General features: G+C 40.9%; 1 protein-coding gene across 3 annotated transcripts; it reads left to right on the top strand.

Moving 5' to 3' along the window:
• The first annotated feature begins 5,812 nt into the window (after positions 1 to 5,812).
• LOC115152005 (zinc finger protein 592) lies at positions 5,813 to 13,268 on the top strand. 3 transcript variants are annotated; one of them, XM_029696430.1, is made up of 10 exons: positions 5,813 to 5,936; positions 6,548 to 6,621; positions 6,700 to 9,002; positions 9,116 to 9,294; positions 9,414 to 9,587; positions 9,695 to 9,854; positions 9,962 to 10,231; positions 10,424 to 10,533; positions 10,717 to 10,855; positions 10,939 to 13,268. In XM_029696430.1, the coding sequence occupies exons 3-10, from the start codon at positions 6,720 to 6,722 to the stop codon at positions 11,431 to 11,433; spliced, it is 3,810 nt and encodes a 1,269-aa protein (XP_029552290.1). In that variant the 5' UTR covers positions 5,813 to 5,936; positions 6,548 to 6,621; positions 6,700 to 6,719; the 3' UTR covers positions 11,434 to 13,268. The 3 variants fall into 3 exon arrangements, with proteins under 3 accessions (XP_029552290.1, XP_029552288.1, XP_029552289.1); XM_029696428.1 differs by having other exon boundaries at positions 6,536 to 6,621; XM_029696429.1 differs by having other exon boundaries at positions 5,813 to 5,940; positions 6,536 to 6,621.
• The last annotated feature ends 3,177 nt before the right edge of the window (positions 13,269 to 16,445 follow it).

Below are 16,445 nucleotides of genomic sequence, written 5' to 3'. Positions count from 1 at the left end.
AATATATACAATAAAATGTGAATAGATGTTATGAAAAATATATACATACAATGAAAAAGTTAATCTACTCACTGGTAATCAACATAAGACTTACAGGATGGCCTAGTTACAAACGGTGTTATCAAAGAGGTCACAGCATTTGGTGAAGTACAAAGTGGCGTTGGTCACCGTGCTCCAGGAGCCGTCAAATGATATGGTCCCATTGTTCACAGTGCAGCAACAAAGCATTAGGTTAGATTTGTAGAATGATCTGTAGAGAAACATGTTATATCCTGATATCTACCAGCTCTTAAACCATTTTTACTGTTGTAAATGTTCAAACCTACCTTCCAAAGAGATCAGTAAAGCAGGTTTTTAGGTCTATATTCGTGGTGTTGAAAAAGGAGGTCCCAAAAACATTCAAAAGGTCAAGAGGAGGAACATAGAGAATACCTGGAGAGGTCACAATGAACAATGAAAAACAAAGCAAGCATGGTCCACTTCAAACAAATCGAAAAAATAAATGTGTCCTATATTACACCAAGGAGAGTCAGATGATGCGTTAACTGTGATATCAAGAATCGTTTTGAAGTGAAAATAAGCACTTACCTGCAATACAGGCATTAATCAGAGATACACAGGTACCTATGAACAGGCCTCTCAACACTAAAGAAGAGATATCGCTACTTCTGGATGGGCAAATGGAGGCTATAAACAACACAAGATATAGAAATGGGTTAAATACAGCGCATTCGGGAGGTATTCAAACCCCTTGACTTTTTACACATTTTGCTACATTACAGTCTTATTCTAAAATGGATTAAATTAATTGTATTCTTTATAAATCTGCACACAATACCCAATGATGACATACCAAAAACAGGTTTCTAGAAATACTTATCTAAATACCTTATTTACATAACTATTCAGACCCTTTGCTATGAGAATCGAAATTGAGCTCAGGTCCATTCTGTTTCCATTGATCATCCTTGTGATGTTTCTACAACTTGATTGGAGTGCACCTGCGGTAAATTCAAATGATTGGACATGATTTGGAAAGGCACACACCTGTCTATATAAGGTCCCACAGTTGACAGTGCATGTCAAAGCAAAAACCAAGCCATGAGGTAGAAGGAATTGTCCGTAGAGCTCCGAGACAGGATTGTGTCGAGGCACAGATCTGGGGAAGGGTACCAAAAAATGTCTGCAGTATTGAAGGTCCCCAAGAACACAGTGGCCTCCTTCATTTTGAAATGGAAAAAGTTTGGAACTACCAAGACTCTTCCTGGGAGCTAGCCGCCTGGTCAAACTGAGCAATCGGGGGAGAATGGCCTTGGTCAGGGAGGTGACCAAGAACCCGATGGTCACTCTGACAGAGCTCCAGAGTTCCACTGTGGAGGTGGGAGAACCTTCCACAAGGACAACCATCTCTGCTGCATATCACCAATCAGGCCTTTATGGTAGAGTGGCCAGACGGAAGCCACTCCTCAGTAGAAGGCACATGACAGCTCGCTTGGAGTTTGCCAAAAAGCACCTAAAGGACTCTCAGACCATGAGAAACAAGAATCTCTGGTCTGATGAAACCAAGATTGAACTTTTTGGCCTGAATTCCAAGCGTCACGTCAGGAGGAAACCTGGCACCACTCCTACGGTGAAGCATGGTGGTGGCAGCATCATGCTGTGGGGATGTTTTTCAGCGGCAGGGGCTGGAAGACTAGTCAGGATCGAGGGAAAGATGAAAGGAGCAAAGTACAGAAAGATCCTTGATGAAAACCTGCTCCAGAGCGCTCAGGACCTCAGACTGGGGCGAAGGTTCACCTTCCAACAGGACAACGACCCTAAGCACACAGGCAAGACAACGCAGGAGTGGCTTCGGGACAAGTCTCTGAATGTCCTTGAGTGGCCCAGCCAGAGCCCGGACCTGAAAATAACTGAGCAGCAACGCTCCCCATCCAACCTAACAGAGCTTTAGAGGATTTGCAGAGAAGAATGGGAGAAACTCCCCAAATACAGGTGTGCCGAGCTTGTAGCATCATACCCAAGACGACTCGAGGCTGTAATCGCTGCCAAAGGTGCTTCAACAAAGTACTAAGTAAAGGGTCTGAATACTTGTGATATTTCAGTCTTTTTGCAAAAATGTCTAAAAACCAGTTTTTACTTTGTCATTATGGGATATTGTGTGTAGATTGATGAGGAAGAAAACATTTTTTTTAATCAATTTTAGAATAAGGCTGTAACGTAACAACATGTGGGAAAAGTCTAGGGGTCTGAATACTTCCCAAATGCACTGTAGAAATAGTTTTTGTTGGTCAGTAATTGGATCTTGTTAATGTTAGTGAAATAGCATGTTCTAAGATGTTCTGTTATGGCAGTATTATGTCCTAAAACTATGCTTAAGTCTGAACAGTACAGTACACCGATCCCCTTACCCTGGTTCTTCAATGGATTGGCACTTGTCGTGATATGTAACTGACAAAGCTTTGAGTGTTGAAGAGTGGGAAGGGGCTTACAGAAATAAACACTAACTTTGTTAGTGCCATTTACACGCATGAGTCAACTTACAAAGTGAAAGACATGGCAATATAATATGAGAACCATGTAAAAACTGGGTTGGACCTGGCCCATGGTCACAGTAAAGCAGTAGCTCACCTGGTAGCTTATCTTTATGACTGAAAATGATATGCATTCACATCATTCACACTTCTCGTGTTTACTTATTCATGAACTGTAGATGACCGTGTCAAACATACTATAAGACAGTTGTGGTCTGATGTGACAAGAGAAAACTGTTAAATGTCTGTAATGGGGTGATATTGTCACTAGTTTGTAGTGAGTGAGTGAGTGAGTGAGTGAGTGAGTGAGTGAGTGAGTGAGTGAGTGAGTGAGTGAGTGAGTGAGTGAGTGAGTGAGTGAGTGAGTGAGTGAGTGAGTGAGTTATATGTGTGTGCGTGTTGGCAGAGTGCTACTGAAATTAATGTCCGTGACACTATAATATTTGGTATGTTATGTGGTGCCAACAGATTTTGTATCAAAATAAAGAGAGTCGCACACTCCATATAAACTCCCAGTAATTTATTAGGTATATACCAACATTTCGGCATCACTGTGCCTTCTTCATGGAAATATCATGAATAGTTGAACCAGGTTATGTAGACAAAGAGCGCAATTAGTGCAACCAACAATAATAGTGAGGGGTGTGTCATAATGATTAAGTTAATTAGAATGAATTAGTGAAAGACAGAAACATTTGTTTTTGTGGAGATGCTGACTAACGGTGAATAAACTATAAACTATCAAAATAAAGAGAGTCGCAAACTCCATATATAAACTCCCAGTAATTTATTGGGTATTTACCTACGTTTCGGCATCACCGGCGACTCCGGGATGCTGGCCTTCTAGGCAGAGTTCCTCTTTCCAGTGTCTGTGTTTTTTTGCCCAACTGTATCTTTTCTTTTAATTAGCCAGTCTGAGATAGGGCTTTTTCTTTGCAACTCTGCCTAGAAGGACACCATCCCGGAGTCGCCTCTTCACTGTTGACGTTGAGACTGGTGTTTTGTGGGTACTATTTAATGAAGCTGCCAGTTGAGGACTTTGTTTCTCAAACTAGACACTGTAATGTACTTGTCCTCTTGCTCAGTTGTGCACCGGGGCCTCCCACTCTTTCTATTCTGGTTAGAGCCAGTTTGGGCTGTTTTTTTAAAACATTTTATTTTACCTTTATTTTACTAGGCAAGTCAGTTAAGAACAAATTCTTATTTTCAATGACGGCCTAGGAACAGTCGGTTAACTGCCTTGTTCAGGTGCAGAACAACAGATTTTCACCTTGTCAGCTCTTGCAACCTTTCGGTTACTAGTCCAACGCTCTAACCACTAGGCTACCTGCCGAGTCCTCTATCTCTATCTATCTATCTCTATCTCTACGAGTCCTCTATCTATCTCTATGGTTACAACTAGGGGAATGATATGTGCTATCCGGGTTCCTTGGGACATCCCTACCCCCCATTGATGTATATATTTTAAAGATTCACTATTCATAAATCACTCCGTCATTTCCTGGTTGCTAAAATTCTAATAGTTCACCTCATTTCAGTTTATGTGACAAAAAAGCAAGTATAGTGTAGAGAATCATTGTACCATCTAAACTGCTGTGAAATATATTTTCCATAACCAAAAATATTGTATTTTCAGGCATTTGAACCTGGTGTACAAAACCATATGTAAAAGACCCCAAATGAAACTTAAAAACAGAAAGCATAGAAATAGCTCACATAAAATAGATCTACCACTTCTTAGACTTGCTTTCAATGAGAATGACATATCTATAATTCACATTTCTATGTTAATCTTAGATGGGTCTACCCAAACATGTGTTCCTCAGCGTACACATCACTGACATTTGTTCTTCAGCGTACACATCACTGATGATCTGAAATGGTCCACCCACATCAGGAGGCTGAAGAAATTTGGCTTGGCCTCTAAAACCCTCACAAACTTTTACAGATGCACAATTGAGAGCATTGTGTCGGGCTGTATCACCGCCTGGTACGGCAACTGCACCGCCCACAACCGCAGGGCTCTCCAGACGGTGGTGCGGCCTGCCCAACACATCACCTGGGGCAAACTATCTGCCCTCCAGGACACCTACAGCACCCAATGTCACAGGAAGGCCAAAAGGATAATCAAGGACATCAACCATCCGAGCCACAGCCTGTTCACCCCACTATCATTGAGAAGGTGAGGTCAGTACAGTACAGGCGAGGTCAAAACAGCTTCTAACTTAAGGCCATCAGACTGTTAAATAGCCATCACTAGCCGGCTTCCACCCAGTTACATAACCCTTCACCTTAAAGGCTGATGCCCTATATACATAGACTTGGAATCACTGGCCACTTTAATAATGGAACACTAGTCACTTTAATGTTTAAATAATGTTTACATGCTGCTTTACTCATTTCATATGTATATACTGTATTCTATTCTACTGTATTTTAGTCAATGCCACTCTGACATTGCTCGATCTAATATTTATATATTTCTTAATTCCATTATTTTACTTTTAGATTGGTTTGTATGGTTGTGAATCATTTTTAGATACTACTGCACTGTTACATATTATTGCACTGTTGGAGCTAGGAAAACAAGCATTTCGCTACATGCGCAATAACATCTACTAAATATGTGTATGCGACCAATACAATTTGATTTGATATTGCAGTTTAAGGTCAGCGTTAGGGTTAGGAAAGGGTTATGGTTAGGGTAGGGATTGGGGTTTGGATTAAGGTTAAGGTTAGGACTGCAGTTTAAGGCTAGCATGAGGGTTAGGCAAGGGTTATGGTTAGGGTAGGGGTTGGGGTTTGGATTAAGGTTAAGGTTAGGACTGCAGTTTAAGGCTAGCATGAGGGTTAGGCAAGGGTTATGGTTAGGGTAGGGGTTGGGGTTTGGATTAAGGTTAAGGTTAGGACTGCAGTTTAAGGCTAGCATGAGGGTTAGGCAAGGGTTATGGTTAGGGTAGGGGTTGGGATTAAGGTTCAGGTTAAGGTAAGGACTTCCCAAGGATCCCGGATAGCAGCACTGATCCTAGAGGAATTGCGTCAGGAAGCTGGCGATGCGCCATAAAGTCGCTAGCTAGAGCGCTCAGAAAAAATGTTATTCTGAGCGACTGTAAGGAATGCTACAGGAGAGGGGCTGTAGAATTTCCACATCATATTTACTGAAGCAGTTTGCATTGATAGCTTCCAACATTGCATCGATTTGTGACTTATCAATCAATTTTCACTTCAGAATCGCGAGATGACATATGTGTATAGCTCTCACGAGTTAGCAAGCAAGCAAGCAAGCATGCAAGCAATAAGCTAGAAGCTAGCTAGCTGTTTTGTTGTAAATTAAGAAATCCACCCGAAATAATGAGGCCTGGGAATCGGATGAATTATGGCTGCAACGCGTTAACTAATCGTCAAGTAGGTGAATTCTACATTTGAACTCATTAGGCTATAACGATATGCTCGACTATGTTTTTAATCTTAAAGCTAACCTTAACTAACTCGGTAGTAGATGATTTAGCGTGTCGTTTAACGTTAGCTAGCTCGCTAATTTAGTGCTAGTTGGCTAATGGTAGCTAGATCTGCGAGTGTCAAATATGCGAGCCAGCTAACGTTAGCTAGACAATTAGCAAGCAAACTGGCTAACATTTGCTACACACCTAGCTACCTTGCTAACTAACAGCTAGCATGATAACTCCGGCCTCTGTATTCACATGTTCTGAGTATTTACAGTTTAAACAGTTCTGTTGCAGCACAATGCGTTGTTTGGTGATATTGTATATCTAGTTATCAATTTTGATGCTCAACTTCAATTACACTTTGCTGTGGCTAGCTAGCCAGCTGGAGATGCAAGTTACTAGTTACCTAACTATCCACTTGGCTCATGGCTAGACGCAGTTATTTGACAGCTAACTTAGCTAGCCAGTGAAATACACTTTTTATCATTACAAGCTAGCTAGCTCACTGTATGTCCATAATGTACAAAAGGAAACCTAATACCTATTAATTGATCTCAGGTATCTGCACAGATGGAGCAGCTCATCATGACACCAACTGACAACCCTGCAGAATTTTAGCAACAAACATAATCGAGAGCCAAATGGTAAATAACTCTCCTCAACATCACTATCTGATACCCCAGTTTATGTGCTCATGTTTGACCTCTTTATGTTTTCCTCAGGTGTTTGTAAGCTTTCAAACATGGGTGACATGAAGACCCCTGATTTTGACGATCTTTTGGCTGCCTTTGACATCCCTGATGCCACCAGTTTGGATGCTAAAGAGCCCATCCAGGAGAGTCATGATGAGGCAGAAGGTCAGCTGAAACACACAGAGATGTGTATGGAGGACAGTGTATCTGTTCACCAAGCTATGGGTGCGTCTGATGTTCCTGCTGTCAGTGTTATAGTGAAGAACACAAGTCACCAGGAATCGCCTGATAGTGGTGGAGAGGACCCACATTTCGGATACCCATTGCAAAATGGGTTCAGGGGGTCAGGGGCCTCCATGGACTCTCATCAGATAGGCCACTGTGGTTCTAAGTCTTTTGTGTGTGCTTTGAAGGGAAATGGCTCAAGAGGACTCTTAGGGAAGACCCCCGTCCAGCAAAAACCTGAAGGAACACCTTCCTTCTCTCAGTCCTTTTCCCAGTTCAGCCCCATCTCTAGTCCAGAATCTGAAGACACCCCAAGCAATGGGGTTGATGTCCATCCAAAACAAGAGAGACCCTACTTCCCTGCTGCCTCTATATTTATGTCTGCAGAAACCCCAATGTCAGACAATCAGAAAAAACAGCTGTCTTACAGTATGTTTGACCAGTGCCATAAAGTAGACTGTGAAGAACTTGAGAACCTCCCAAGGAGCAAAGGAGAATCAATCAAAGCAAAGGATACCAGAACCGAGGTGAAGCCTGACAGTAATGCCAGTGACCAGAAGGACAAGGGAGATTGTCATAGTAGTGCAGTGCTCCCTGCAAATGATCATAACATTATTGAGTCAAGCAGTAACAATATAGTGGCAACGTCTAAGATGTCCACCTCTCATCCATGTGTCAAAACTCCAACATCCAAACTATCGTCTTGCCTTGAGGCATTAGTGGCACTGAATGCCAGAAGTTATCCCAGTGAACCACCAAATTCTGGAGACTTATCAGTGGCTCATGACGGCACCATGAATGTTAGTCCAAAAAGGCCCATGTCACCACAAAGTCCCCGGAGTCCCCCTGAAACTGTGAAGCGGTTAATGAAGCCACCTGACAGTCCTGTAAGCATTTGCAGTGATAGCAGTGGCAAGGGATCCCCAGCACTGGCATCTGGCTCACCCCCCGCCATACCGAGGGTCAGAATAAAGACCATAAAAACTACGACTGGGCAAATCCAGCGCACAGTTACCAGTGTAGTACCTGATTCAGAAAATGAGGAGGTCCTGTCTGTTGAGTCCTCCCCATCCCAGAAAATTATTGTTGAGGAGGCCTACTCTAGTTTGTCTCCCTATCCCTCTCATAATGTGATAAGCAATATCATTGTTGATATGCCCATCAAAAGTACACCAGTTGGTATTCTGCCATCAAAGGTTACTGATGACAAATTAAAGGGGAACTCCAAGAGGCCAAGACCAATACAGTCCCCAACTATTTTTCATAATACAAGTAGTCCGGTTATGAGACCTATGCCGGTTGCCCAGCACGGGCCTTCTACACAAAAGAGGATTTCATCAGTTCAAACAGGCAACTCGCCCAATGCAAGCTTCCTTCCTAAGGCAATGCACTTAGCTAACCTGAACCTAGTCCCTCACAGCGTTGCTGCATCAGTCGCAGCACGCTCCACCTCCCATCAACAGAGCCAACAACATGCACTTCCCTCCTCTATGGTGTGCAGCACTGTCCCATTGGTGCATCAAGTAAAAAAAGCTGCCCCTAATCCATGTGCTACCATTCCTAGTACAGCAGCAGGTACTTTAAACAGACTGTTAAACAATGCCAACCCTGTACCCACATTTGTACCCAACCTGAACCCACCACCTGAGAGCAACATCCACTTGCCACCACGCGGATATTGCTGTCTTGAATGTGGGGACTCCTTTGGGGTAGAAAGGAGTCTCGCCTATCATTATGGCAGGAGGAGTGTGCACATTGAAGTAGCCTGCACCCACTGTGCTAAGACCATGGTATTCTTCAACAAGTGTGCCCTGCTGGCACATGCACGGGAACATAAGAACAAAGGTGTGGTGATGCAGTGCACACAGCTCTCCATGAAACCCATAGCAGAGGGACAGATGTTTGTACCTTTGCTCGCTGAATCCTCTGTGCATGTGGGCTCCCATGTGCCCCCATTATCCTCACCTAAAAGCCAACCAGTCATGCCCCTCTATCCAGACAAAGTCATCCGCCACAGACTCCGCTGCCTGGAGTGTAACAAGCAGCTATCAGATTACAGAGGTCTCGCAGGCCATTACCAGAGGCTGTCGGATGAAATGGAGGGACTGGTGAGTAAAGATTGAATTGAAATGATAATAATTGCTGAGATGTTCACTTTCATAGGCCAGGTAATAATGACAGTATTTCTATGTTTTGCTTTGTGTTGTTTTGTCATGTATAGATGTGTAAGGTGTGCCCGATGCTGCTACCGAACAAGTGCAGCTTCCGGGCTCACCAGCGTATTCATGCCCACAAGTCCCCTTACTGCTGCCCTGAGTGTGGTGCGCTGAGTCGCTCTGTGGACATACAGAAGCATGTGAAGGAGAACTGTCTTCACTATGCACGCAAGGCTGGCTATAAGTAAATCTATACTAAAGTATATGCTTTTGTTAGGACCTTGAATGGGACTCGGTGGATACATATCACAAAAGTGTTCTATAACATTGGCCCCCTTTTCTAAATCCTTTGTTTTCTTTCAGGTGTCTTCACTGTGATATGGTTTTCATGTCATTTAATGTGCAGAAGAGTCACATTGAGGAGAAACACTGTGAGGTCTTCTATAAGTGCACTATCTGTCCTGTTGCCTTCAAGTCTTCTGATGGATGTCAAATGCATTTGACAACTAAGCACAATGCCAGCGTAGTGTCTCCTCAGTGAGTTTAACTAAATGCATGTTCTGAAATTGCATATTTGCTAACTCATCTTAAAGTTTGACATGATTATAATGCTGTTTGTTCTAATTGTTTATTTTCTGTTGCAGGTTAATCTTCAAGTGTTCTTGTGAGACAGTGTTCAAGAAAAAGCAGTTATTGCTTCAGCACTTCCATCAAAATGCCAAAAAGCTTACAACCTGTGTGTTCAAGTGTCCTGAGTGCACTTCAGTCTTCACCCAAAAGCAGTCGTTAATGCAGCATTTTAAGGTTTGCCATCATCCTAAAATTCAACCTTGTCACATTGACATAAAATGGGGCATATAATGTTAAGTTTTTGGTTTTGTCTTTTTCAATGCTGTCTGCCTATATTGCAGGGGGTGCATGGAGGAATCTTCAAAGAGGTGGAGAAAAGCACAAAACCAACAGAGATGACTGCACAGCACCAAGATGTTACCTCTGTATTCCACCAGCCAAAGGTAAACACTCCCATTAAACACTCTGATGCAACCAGAAAGAGGGCCAGCTTGGCCGCTCGGGACAGGAAGACCAATCTGAAAAATGCTGGTTGGACCTGTGGAGAGTGCCTACACTGGCTGCCTGACCGAGAAGTCTACGTCTCTCACATGAAGAACAACCATGGGAGGGTGAGGAGCAACTTAGTTATTCTATTGCTCATTCAAACTAATTAGCTGTAGCATTTATACTATAGGACAGATGATAATTTGGGGACCATTTCAGATGTGGGATTTTCATCTTTCAGGCCTTTAATGAAATGAAATAATTCCCAAGTCAGCTCAACCCTAATAAAGTCAATCTTCTCTCTGTGCTTTCTGTAGTCACTGAAGAGGTATCCATGCCGGCAGTGTGAGAGGTCTTTCAATTCCTCTACAAGTTTGAGAAGACACATTCGCAATGACCACGATGGAAAGAAAACCTTTACCTGCTGGTGAGATTTATCCTGAAATCTACATTACAAAGTACATTACTTTCTGAAAGGTTGGGTCGTATCTTGCAATGATTGGCCCCTGGGTGGCACTGCAGGAAATGGTCCAACGTGCAAAAACAAAGCTGTGGTTACCACATTTTCACTATTCTTTTGTATATGATATAATTTGTTCTTATTGTGCAGGTATTGCACAGATGAGAGGACAACATTCACCACAAACATCATGCTGAAGAACCACATCAGTTTGATGCATGGGATCAAAAATCCAGACTTTAGTCTGTCAAAATCAACCCCCCTGGATACCAGCAAAGCCTTGGGAGAGGTGATTTTAATTCAAATTTTTTCTGCATTTTACTGATTGTCAAAAATGACACTTGAAATCTAATCATTAACTTTGACTTGCAGAGGCTTGTTTCAAAGAGACCTGCTGTGGCATCCCAGAGGGAGGGGGAGGATGGTGCTGCCCTAGAAGGCTCCTCTACCAAAAGTCTGAAATCTCACTTTCGCTGCACTAAGTGTGGTTTCACCTCAGAGGATGGCACACAGTTCCAGCAGCACATACCTCAGCATAAAACCGATAAAAATTCTCCCCAATGCCTGCACTGTGGATTATGTTTTGCATCTCAGCTGTCTCTCAACAGACACCTGTTTATTGTGCACAAAGTCAAAGACCCCGAGGAAGAGAAGAAGGAAATGGACGTGGAGTATGAGAGCAGAAAGAAGCAGGAAGAGGACGTGGGGAAAACAGTGGGTGTGAATGAGGGACAAGACTTGCCACCTCCATTAGTTAAATCTGACCCTTCACGGGATGAGGATCCAACCAGGTTGCACTGTGAGACTGCAGTAAGACCATTGACCTTTAAATCCACATACAGCACTGACCTAGAGATTCATGGATAATCTTCAGGCATAATAGAGTCAATAAGAGCAATTTTGAACTTCTTAAAAGCTGCTATCTCCATTTCTTTGGTAAATAGTAGTCACGGTTTTCTTTTTTTTGCCTTAAAACAAAATGCTTTTTATGTTTCTCAAGCCCTTGGGACTGGCAGATGTTCCACATCAACTGAAAATATAAAATTCATCTTGTGTAATTTTGGGCCAAGATTATCATTAATTTACTTTCATTTTACCTTTTGAAGCTTGCATGTGTTATATTAAATGTCTTTAAGAGCCTTTGGTACATAACCACACCCACCTGTTAAGGTACACTGTTTGGTTCAGCAGTATTCTCTAGTGACTCCAGTTACTCTGACAAGCGACTCAGGAACGTCAAGGAGCTGTCCCTCAGGCTAACCTCCCATTAACTTTGATGTAATAAAAGCCTATAGACTTTGCTTTAGTCTAGCAGACATATATGTTTGGTTTCCTACTTAAGTACGTTATAATAGATGGTGCTTCAGGCAGGTCGTGACGATACTGACAGTATTGCAACTTCTATCATACTGTATGTATATGTTGAAATATTTATTCTGACCTAGGTATCACATAGCACAGAAGAAATATTTGATATCAATTCCACACCACGTGATATGGAATTTATTATAAAATCTGGTTAAACTACCAAAATAGCGCTTTTATACAAGATAGAATACAGGTGTTGGAGTTAGAGGCAATCAGCAGTTGCTACATACATTTATATGTACCCATTTGATTCTTGAAAAATATGTGAGCTTATTTCAACTGTCATACATTAGTAAATGTAAGCAAACATGTACAACATGGTTAAAGATAAATAATGTTGATATCATGAATGATCAGTCCTTTCATCCAGAGCTATGCCTATAATTTCTAGTGCTTACATTTCTCCAGCCCCATCTGTTTTTTACTGAAACGGGCAGGGAAAACGCTTTATTTCTTCTGCTGCTTTAAATGCCTTGCTAAAAGATATTACACTTGTTTTTACTGTACTCTTGCTTTTGTACCCTGATAAAAGTGAGCTTTCATTCATTTAAAATGCTCTTATATCTATGTTTAGAGTAGTGGTGACTTGTCTTAGCGATGTCATTGTTTTTCTTGGTTAATTGTGATCTTCGGTGAGTGTTCATTGAATGTGAGAGAGCATCTGTTTTGCAAGATAATGCAGGGTGTTAAATGGCTCATTTCTAACGGTGTACTAAGGCAATTGAAAGAGCAATGATTAAATGTAAAGGGTTATAGCATGTTTGAGTGCATGTGAAAAATGTGAAATAAGCTGAATATAAAGACCTGTGCAGCTCTTCCTTCCTACCTCCACGGTATATGGCAGTGATTGTTCAACTGGATGTTTTGGGAGATTTCACCTTTGGTCTTGCTGCAATGTAAAATGTATTATTATTCTCAAAATGTATATTATCTCCCACAATATTCAATTTTATAAATTACTTTGGAGATTGATATTTATAGTCACATTGACTTATTTGTGAACTTTCTATTTAAGTGCTGTATGAACTGTTCATTTTCTAGTGGTTATATGAATCAGTGTTCATACTTTAAATAGATCCAGTGTTAACTCAGTGGTTGATATGAAACTTCACATCTCAGTGTTTTTATAGCCTGTCAAGAGAAACTTTGTACTTTTGATATGTACAATATTAAGGACATGTAAGCTAACCCATGTACACAGTAGCTAATTAACCTTTTATTAACATGATTTCTTAAGCCATCACATATCTATTCAACCTGCATTGGCCATTGTGCCTTGCTGTAATGTTTACTTCAAATAATTGCAAATAAACATGTACATGACTGCATCAGCATCCTTTATCCTCAAAAGATCCCTTCTGCTATGACTGATATCCCTTCTCTGATGACAGTGTGCTTGAAAAAATACACCTACACCTAGGGCAATTTGTTTTCCCTCCAAAATGTGTTTTCACAGGCCAGTCAAACCAATTTGGCAAGTATCCCAGTGTCCCCAACCGTCTGAAGAATATTGCTGCGTTTACACAGGCAGCCCATTTCAGATCTTTTAAGTAATTTGGGTTTTGACCCCAGATCAGCTCTTTTGCCAATAATTGGTTAGAAGATCGGAATTGGCCTGCATGTGTAAACGCAGCCTATGATACGCCAAATCCAATCCATGTCAAGCAATACGCACACTGTAAAACCGGATAAATTGTACACATTGTTTTTTGGAAACTGATTACCTCAAAAAAGTTCCAACTTAAATAGCTGAAGTGAATCGTTATACCTTCATATGAGTAACACATGCAATGTTTTGAGTATACTAACATTTTTCATGTAAATCAACTTAGTTATTTTGATTTCTCTATTACATAAAAAACTAGTTAAATTAAATCAATATGGAGAAGTGAATATGACAATCTTTATAAGTCAGTCACTTAAGTATAAGTTGCAATACTTGAAATGTTTGAGTTTAACAAAGTTGAACCTTACTCAAAAACTATAACTTACCATTTCTGAAATGTAACTAAGTTGACAAACATTTTTTTGAAACTGATTACCACAATTTTATAAATTAGCATAACTCACATATAATCAGTAAATACAAAAGAGTTAACTAAACTCAAAAATCTGTAGTTCAGAAGAGCCTAGAGCTTAGAAAGAGCAGAGACCGGTCTTCCCCCATGTTGGCTTTAGCCTAGAGCTCAGAGAGAGCAGAGAGCGGTTGAGACATGAGACACACATTTACATAGTTTTAAGACAGCAGTGCCTCTGCCCCTCTCTCCCCTCTTTCCTCACTGTAAATCCCAATGTGGTGTCATTACTCAAAACTTTTGAGGAAACCTGTTGCACTAAATACAGTTGAAGTCGGAAGTTTACATACACCTTAGCCAAATACATTTAAACTCAGTTTTTCCACAATTCTTAACATTTAATCCTAGTAAAAAAAATATTTTAAGAATGTCAAATGTGAGAATAATAGTTGAGAGAATGATTTATTTCAGCTTTTATTTATTTCATCACATTCCCAGTGGGTCAGAAGTTTACATACACTCAATTAGTATTTAGTAGCATTGCCTTAAAATTGTTTAACTTGGGTCAAACGTTTTGGGTAGACTTCCATAAGCTTCCCACAAAAGGTTGGGTGAATTTTGGCCCATTCCTTCTGACAGAGCTGGTGTAACTGAGTAAGGTTTGTAGGCCTCCTTGCTCACACATGCTTTTTCAGTTATGCCCACAAATGTTCTATGGGATTGAGGTCAGGGCTTGGTGATGGCCACTCCAATACCTTGACTTTGTTGTCCTTACACCATTTTGCCACAACTTTGGAAGTATGGTTGGGGTCATTGTCCATTTGGAAGACCCATTTGCAACCAAACTAACTTCCTGACTGATGTCATAAGATGTTGTTTCAATATATCCACATAATTTTCCATCCTCATGATGCCATCTATTTTGTGAAGTGCACCAGTCCCTCCTGCAGAAAAGCACCCCCACAACATGATGCTGCCACCTGCATGCTTCACGGTTAGGATGGTGTTCTTCGGCTTGCAAGCCTCCCCCTTTTGCCTCGAAACATAATGATGGTCATTACTATTTTCGTTTCATCAGACCAGAGGACATTTCTCCAAAAAGTACGATCTTTGTCCCCATGTGCAGTTGCAAACTGTAGTCTGGCTTTTTTATGGCTGTTTTGGAGCAGTGGCTTCTTCCTTGCTGAGCAGCCTTTCAGGTTACGTCGATATAGGACTCGTTTTTACTGTGGATATAGATCATTTTGTACCTGTTTCCTCCTGCATCTTCACAAGGTCCTTTGCTGTTGTTCTGGGATTGATTTGCACTTTTCGCACCAAAGTACGTTCATCTCTAGGAGACAGAACGCGTCTCCTAGAGAAACTATTGTTTGTACAGATAAACGTGGTACCTTCAGGCATTTAGTAATTGCTCCCAAGGATGAACCAGACTTGTGGAGGTCTACAATTTATTTTCTGAGGTCTTGGCTGATTTATTTTCATTTTCCCATGATGTCAAGCAAAGAGGCACTGAGTTTGAAGGCAGGCCTTGAAATACATCCACAGGTACACCTCCAACTGACTCAAGTGATGTCAATTAGCCTATCAGAAGCTTCTAAAGCCATGGCATCATTTTCTGGAATTTTCCAAGCTGTTTAAAGGCACAGTCAACTTAGTGTATGTAAACTTCTGACCCACTGGAATTGTGATACAGTGATACAGTGATACAGTGAATTATAAGTGAAATAATCTGTCTGTAAACAATTTTTGGAAAAATTACTTGTGTCATGCACAAAGTAGATGTCCTAACCGACTTGCCAAAACTATAGTTTGTTAACAAGAAATTTGTGGAGTGGTTGAAAAACGAGTTTTAATGACTCCAACAGCGACTCTAACAAATGACTCCAACAAGTGTATATAAACTTCTGACTTCAACTGTATATAGATTTTTGATTTTACCTAGTTTTGTCACATAGCTATGGATTAACAATACATTTCTTTAATTGGCTCTAACATTTCCTTGCCCTGTACTTAAAACTTGGCCCGTGGCTCAACTTGACCCCTGGCCAACAAACAGATTTGTTGATTGGAAAGCCAGACGAAAACAGGAAAATCTTCAAAGACTGAAAGTATGTTTGTGTTATTTAAGAAATCGTAAGCTTGTAGAATCCAGTTTAACATTTTTTTTTTACTGAATCAGACAAGGCAAACAAAAGCTTAAATTATGGTTTGCTGCCATCCTCTGGGGCAAATGGTAAACTGGAGTTGGCTGTCTAGTTGTATCCTTTGACTATGTATTACTACCAAGGACCATTACTTTTACTCTAATTCCAGCAATTACTATATATAATTAAATTAGAACATTTTCAAACATTGCACTTGTGTGTAAAAATGTAGTACATTTTAATACAATTTGTTCGACACTGACAAATGAATAAAAACAAAGACACATTTTATTTGTATGTGCATTGCACAGTAAGCAACAAAAAGTAAGTATGAACATAATAATTATAGTGA

Source organism: Salmo trutta, chromosome 17, assembly GCF_901001165.1.
Source record: "Salmo trutta chromosome 17, fSalTru1.1, whole genome shotgun sequence".
Lineage (NCBI taxonomy): Eukaryota > Metazoa > Chordata > Actinopteri > Salmoniformes > Salmonidae > Salmo > Salmo trutta.
The sequence above is the reverse complement of the archived record's forward strand: the minus strand, read 5'-3'. Positions and strand labels throughout refer to the sequence as shown.

What these genes read in the sequence shown, in the direction of transcription:
- LOC115152005 (XM_029696430.1), top strand. Translation starts at nt 6,720, where the DNA reads ATGGGTGACATGAAGACCCCTGATTTTGACGATCTTTTGGCTGCCTTT. An exon ending in CGTTAATGCAGCATTTTAAG is followed by an intron (nt 9,855 to 9,961) that starts GTTTGCCATCAT and finishes CCTATATTGCAG; the next exon opens with GGGGTGCATGGAGGAATCTT. An exon ending in AAGAAAACCTTTACCTGCTG is followed by an intron (nt 10,534 to 10,716) that starts GTGAGATTTATC and finishes CTTATTGTGCAG; the next exon opens with GTATTGCACAGATGAGAGGA.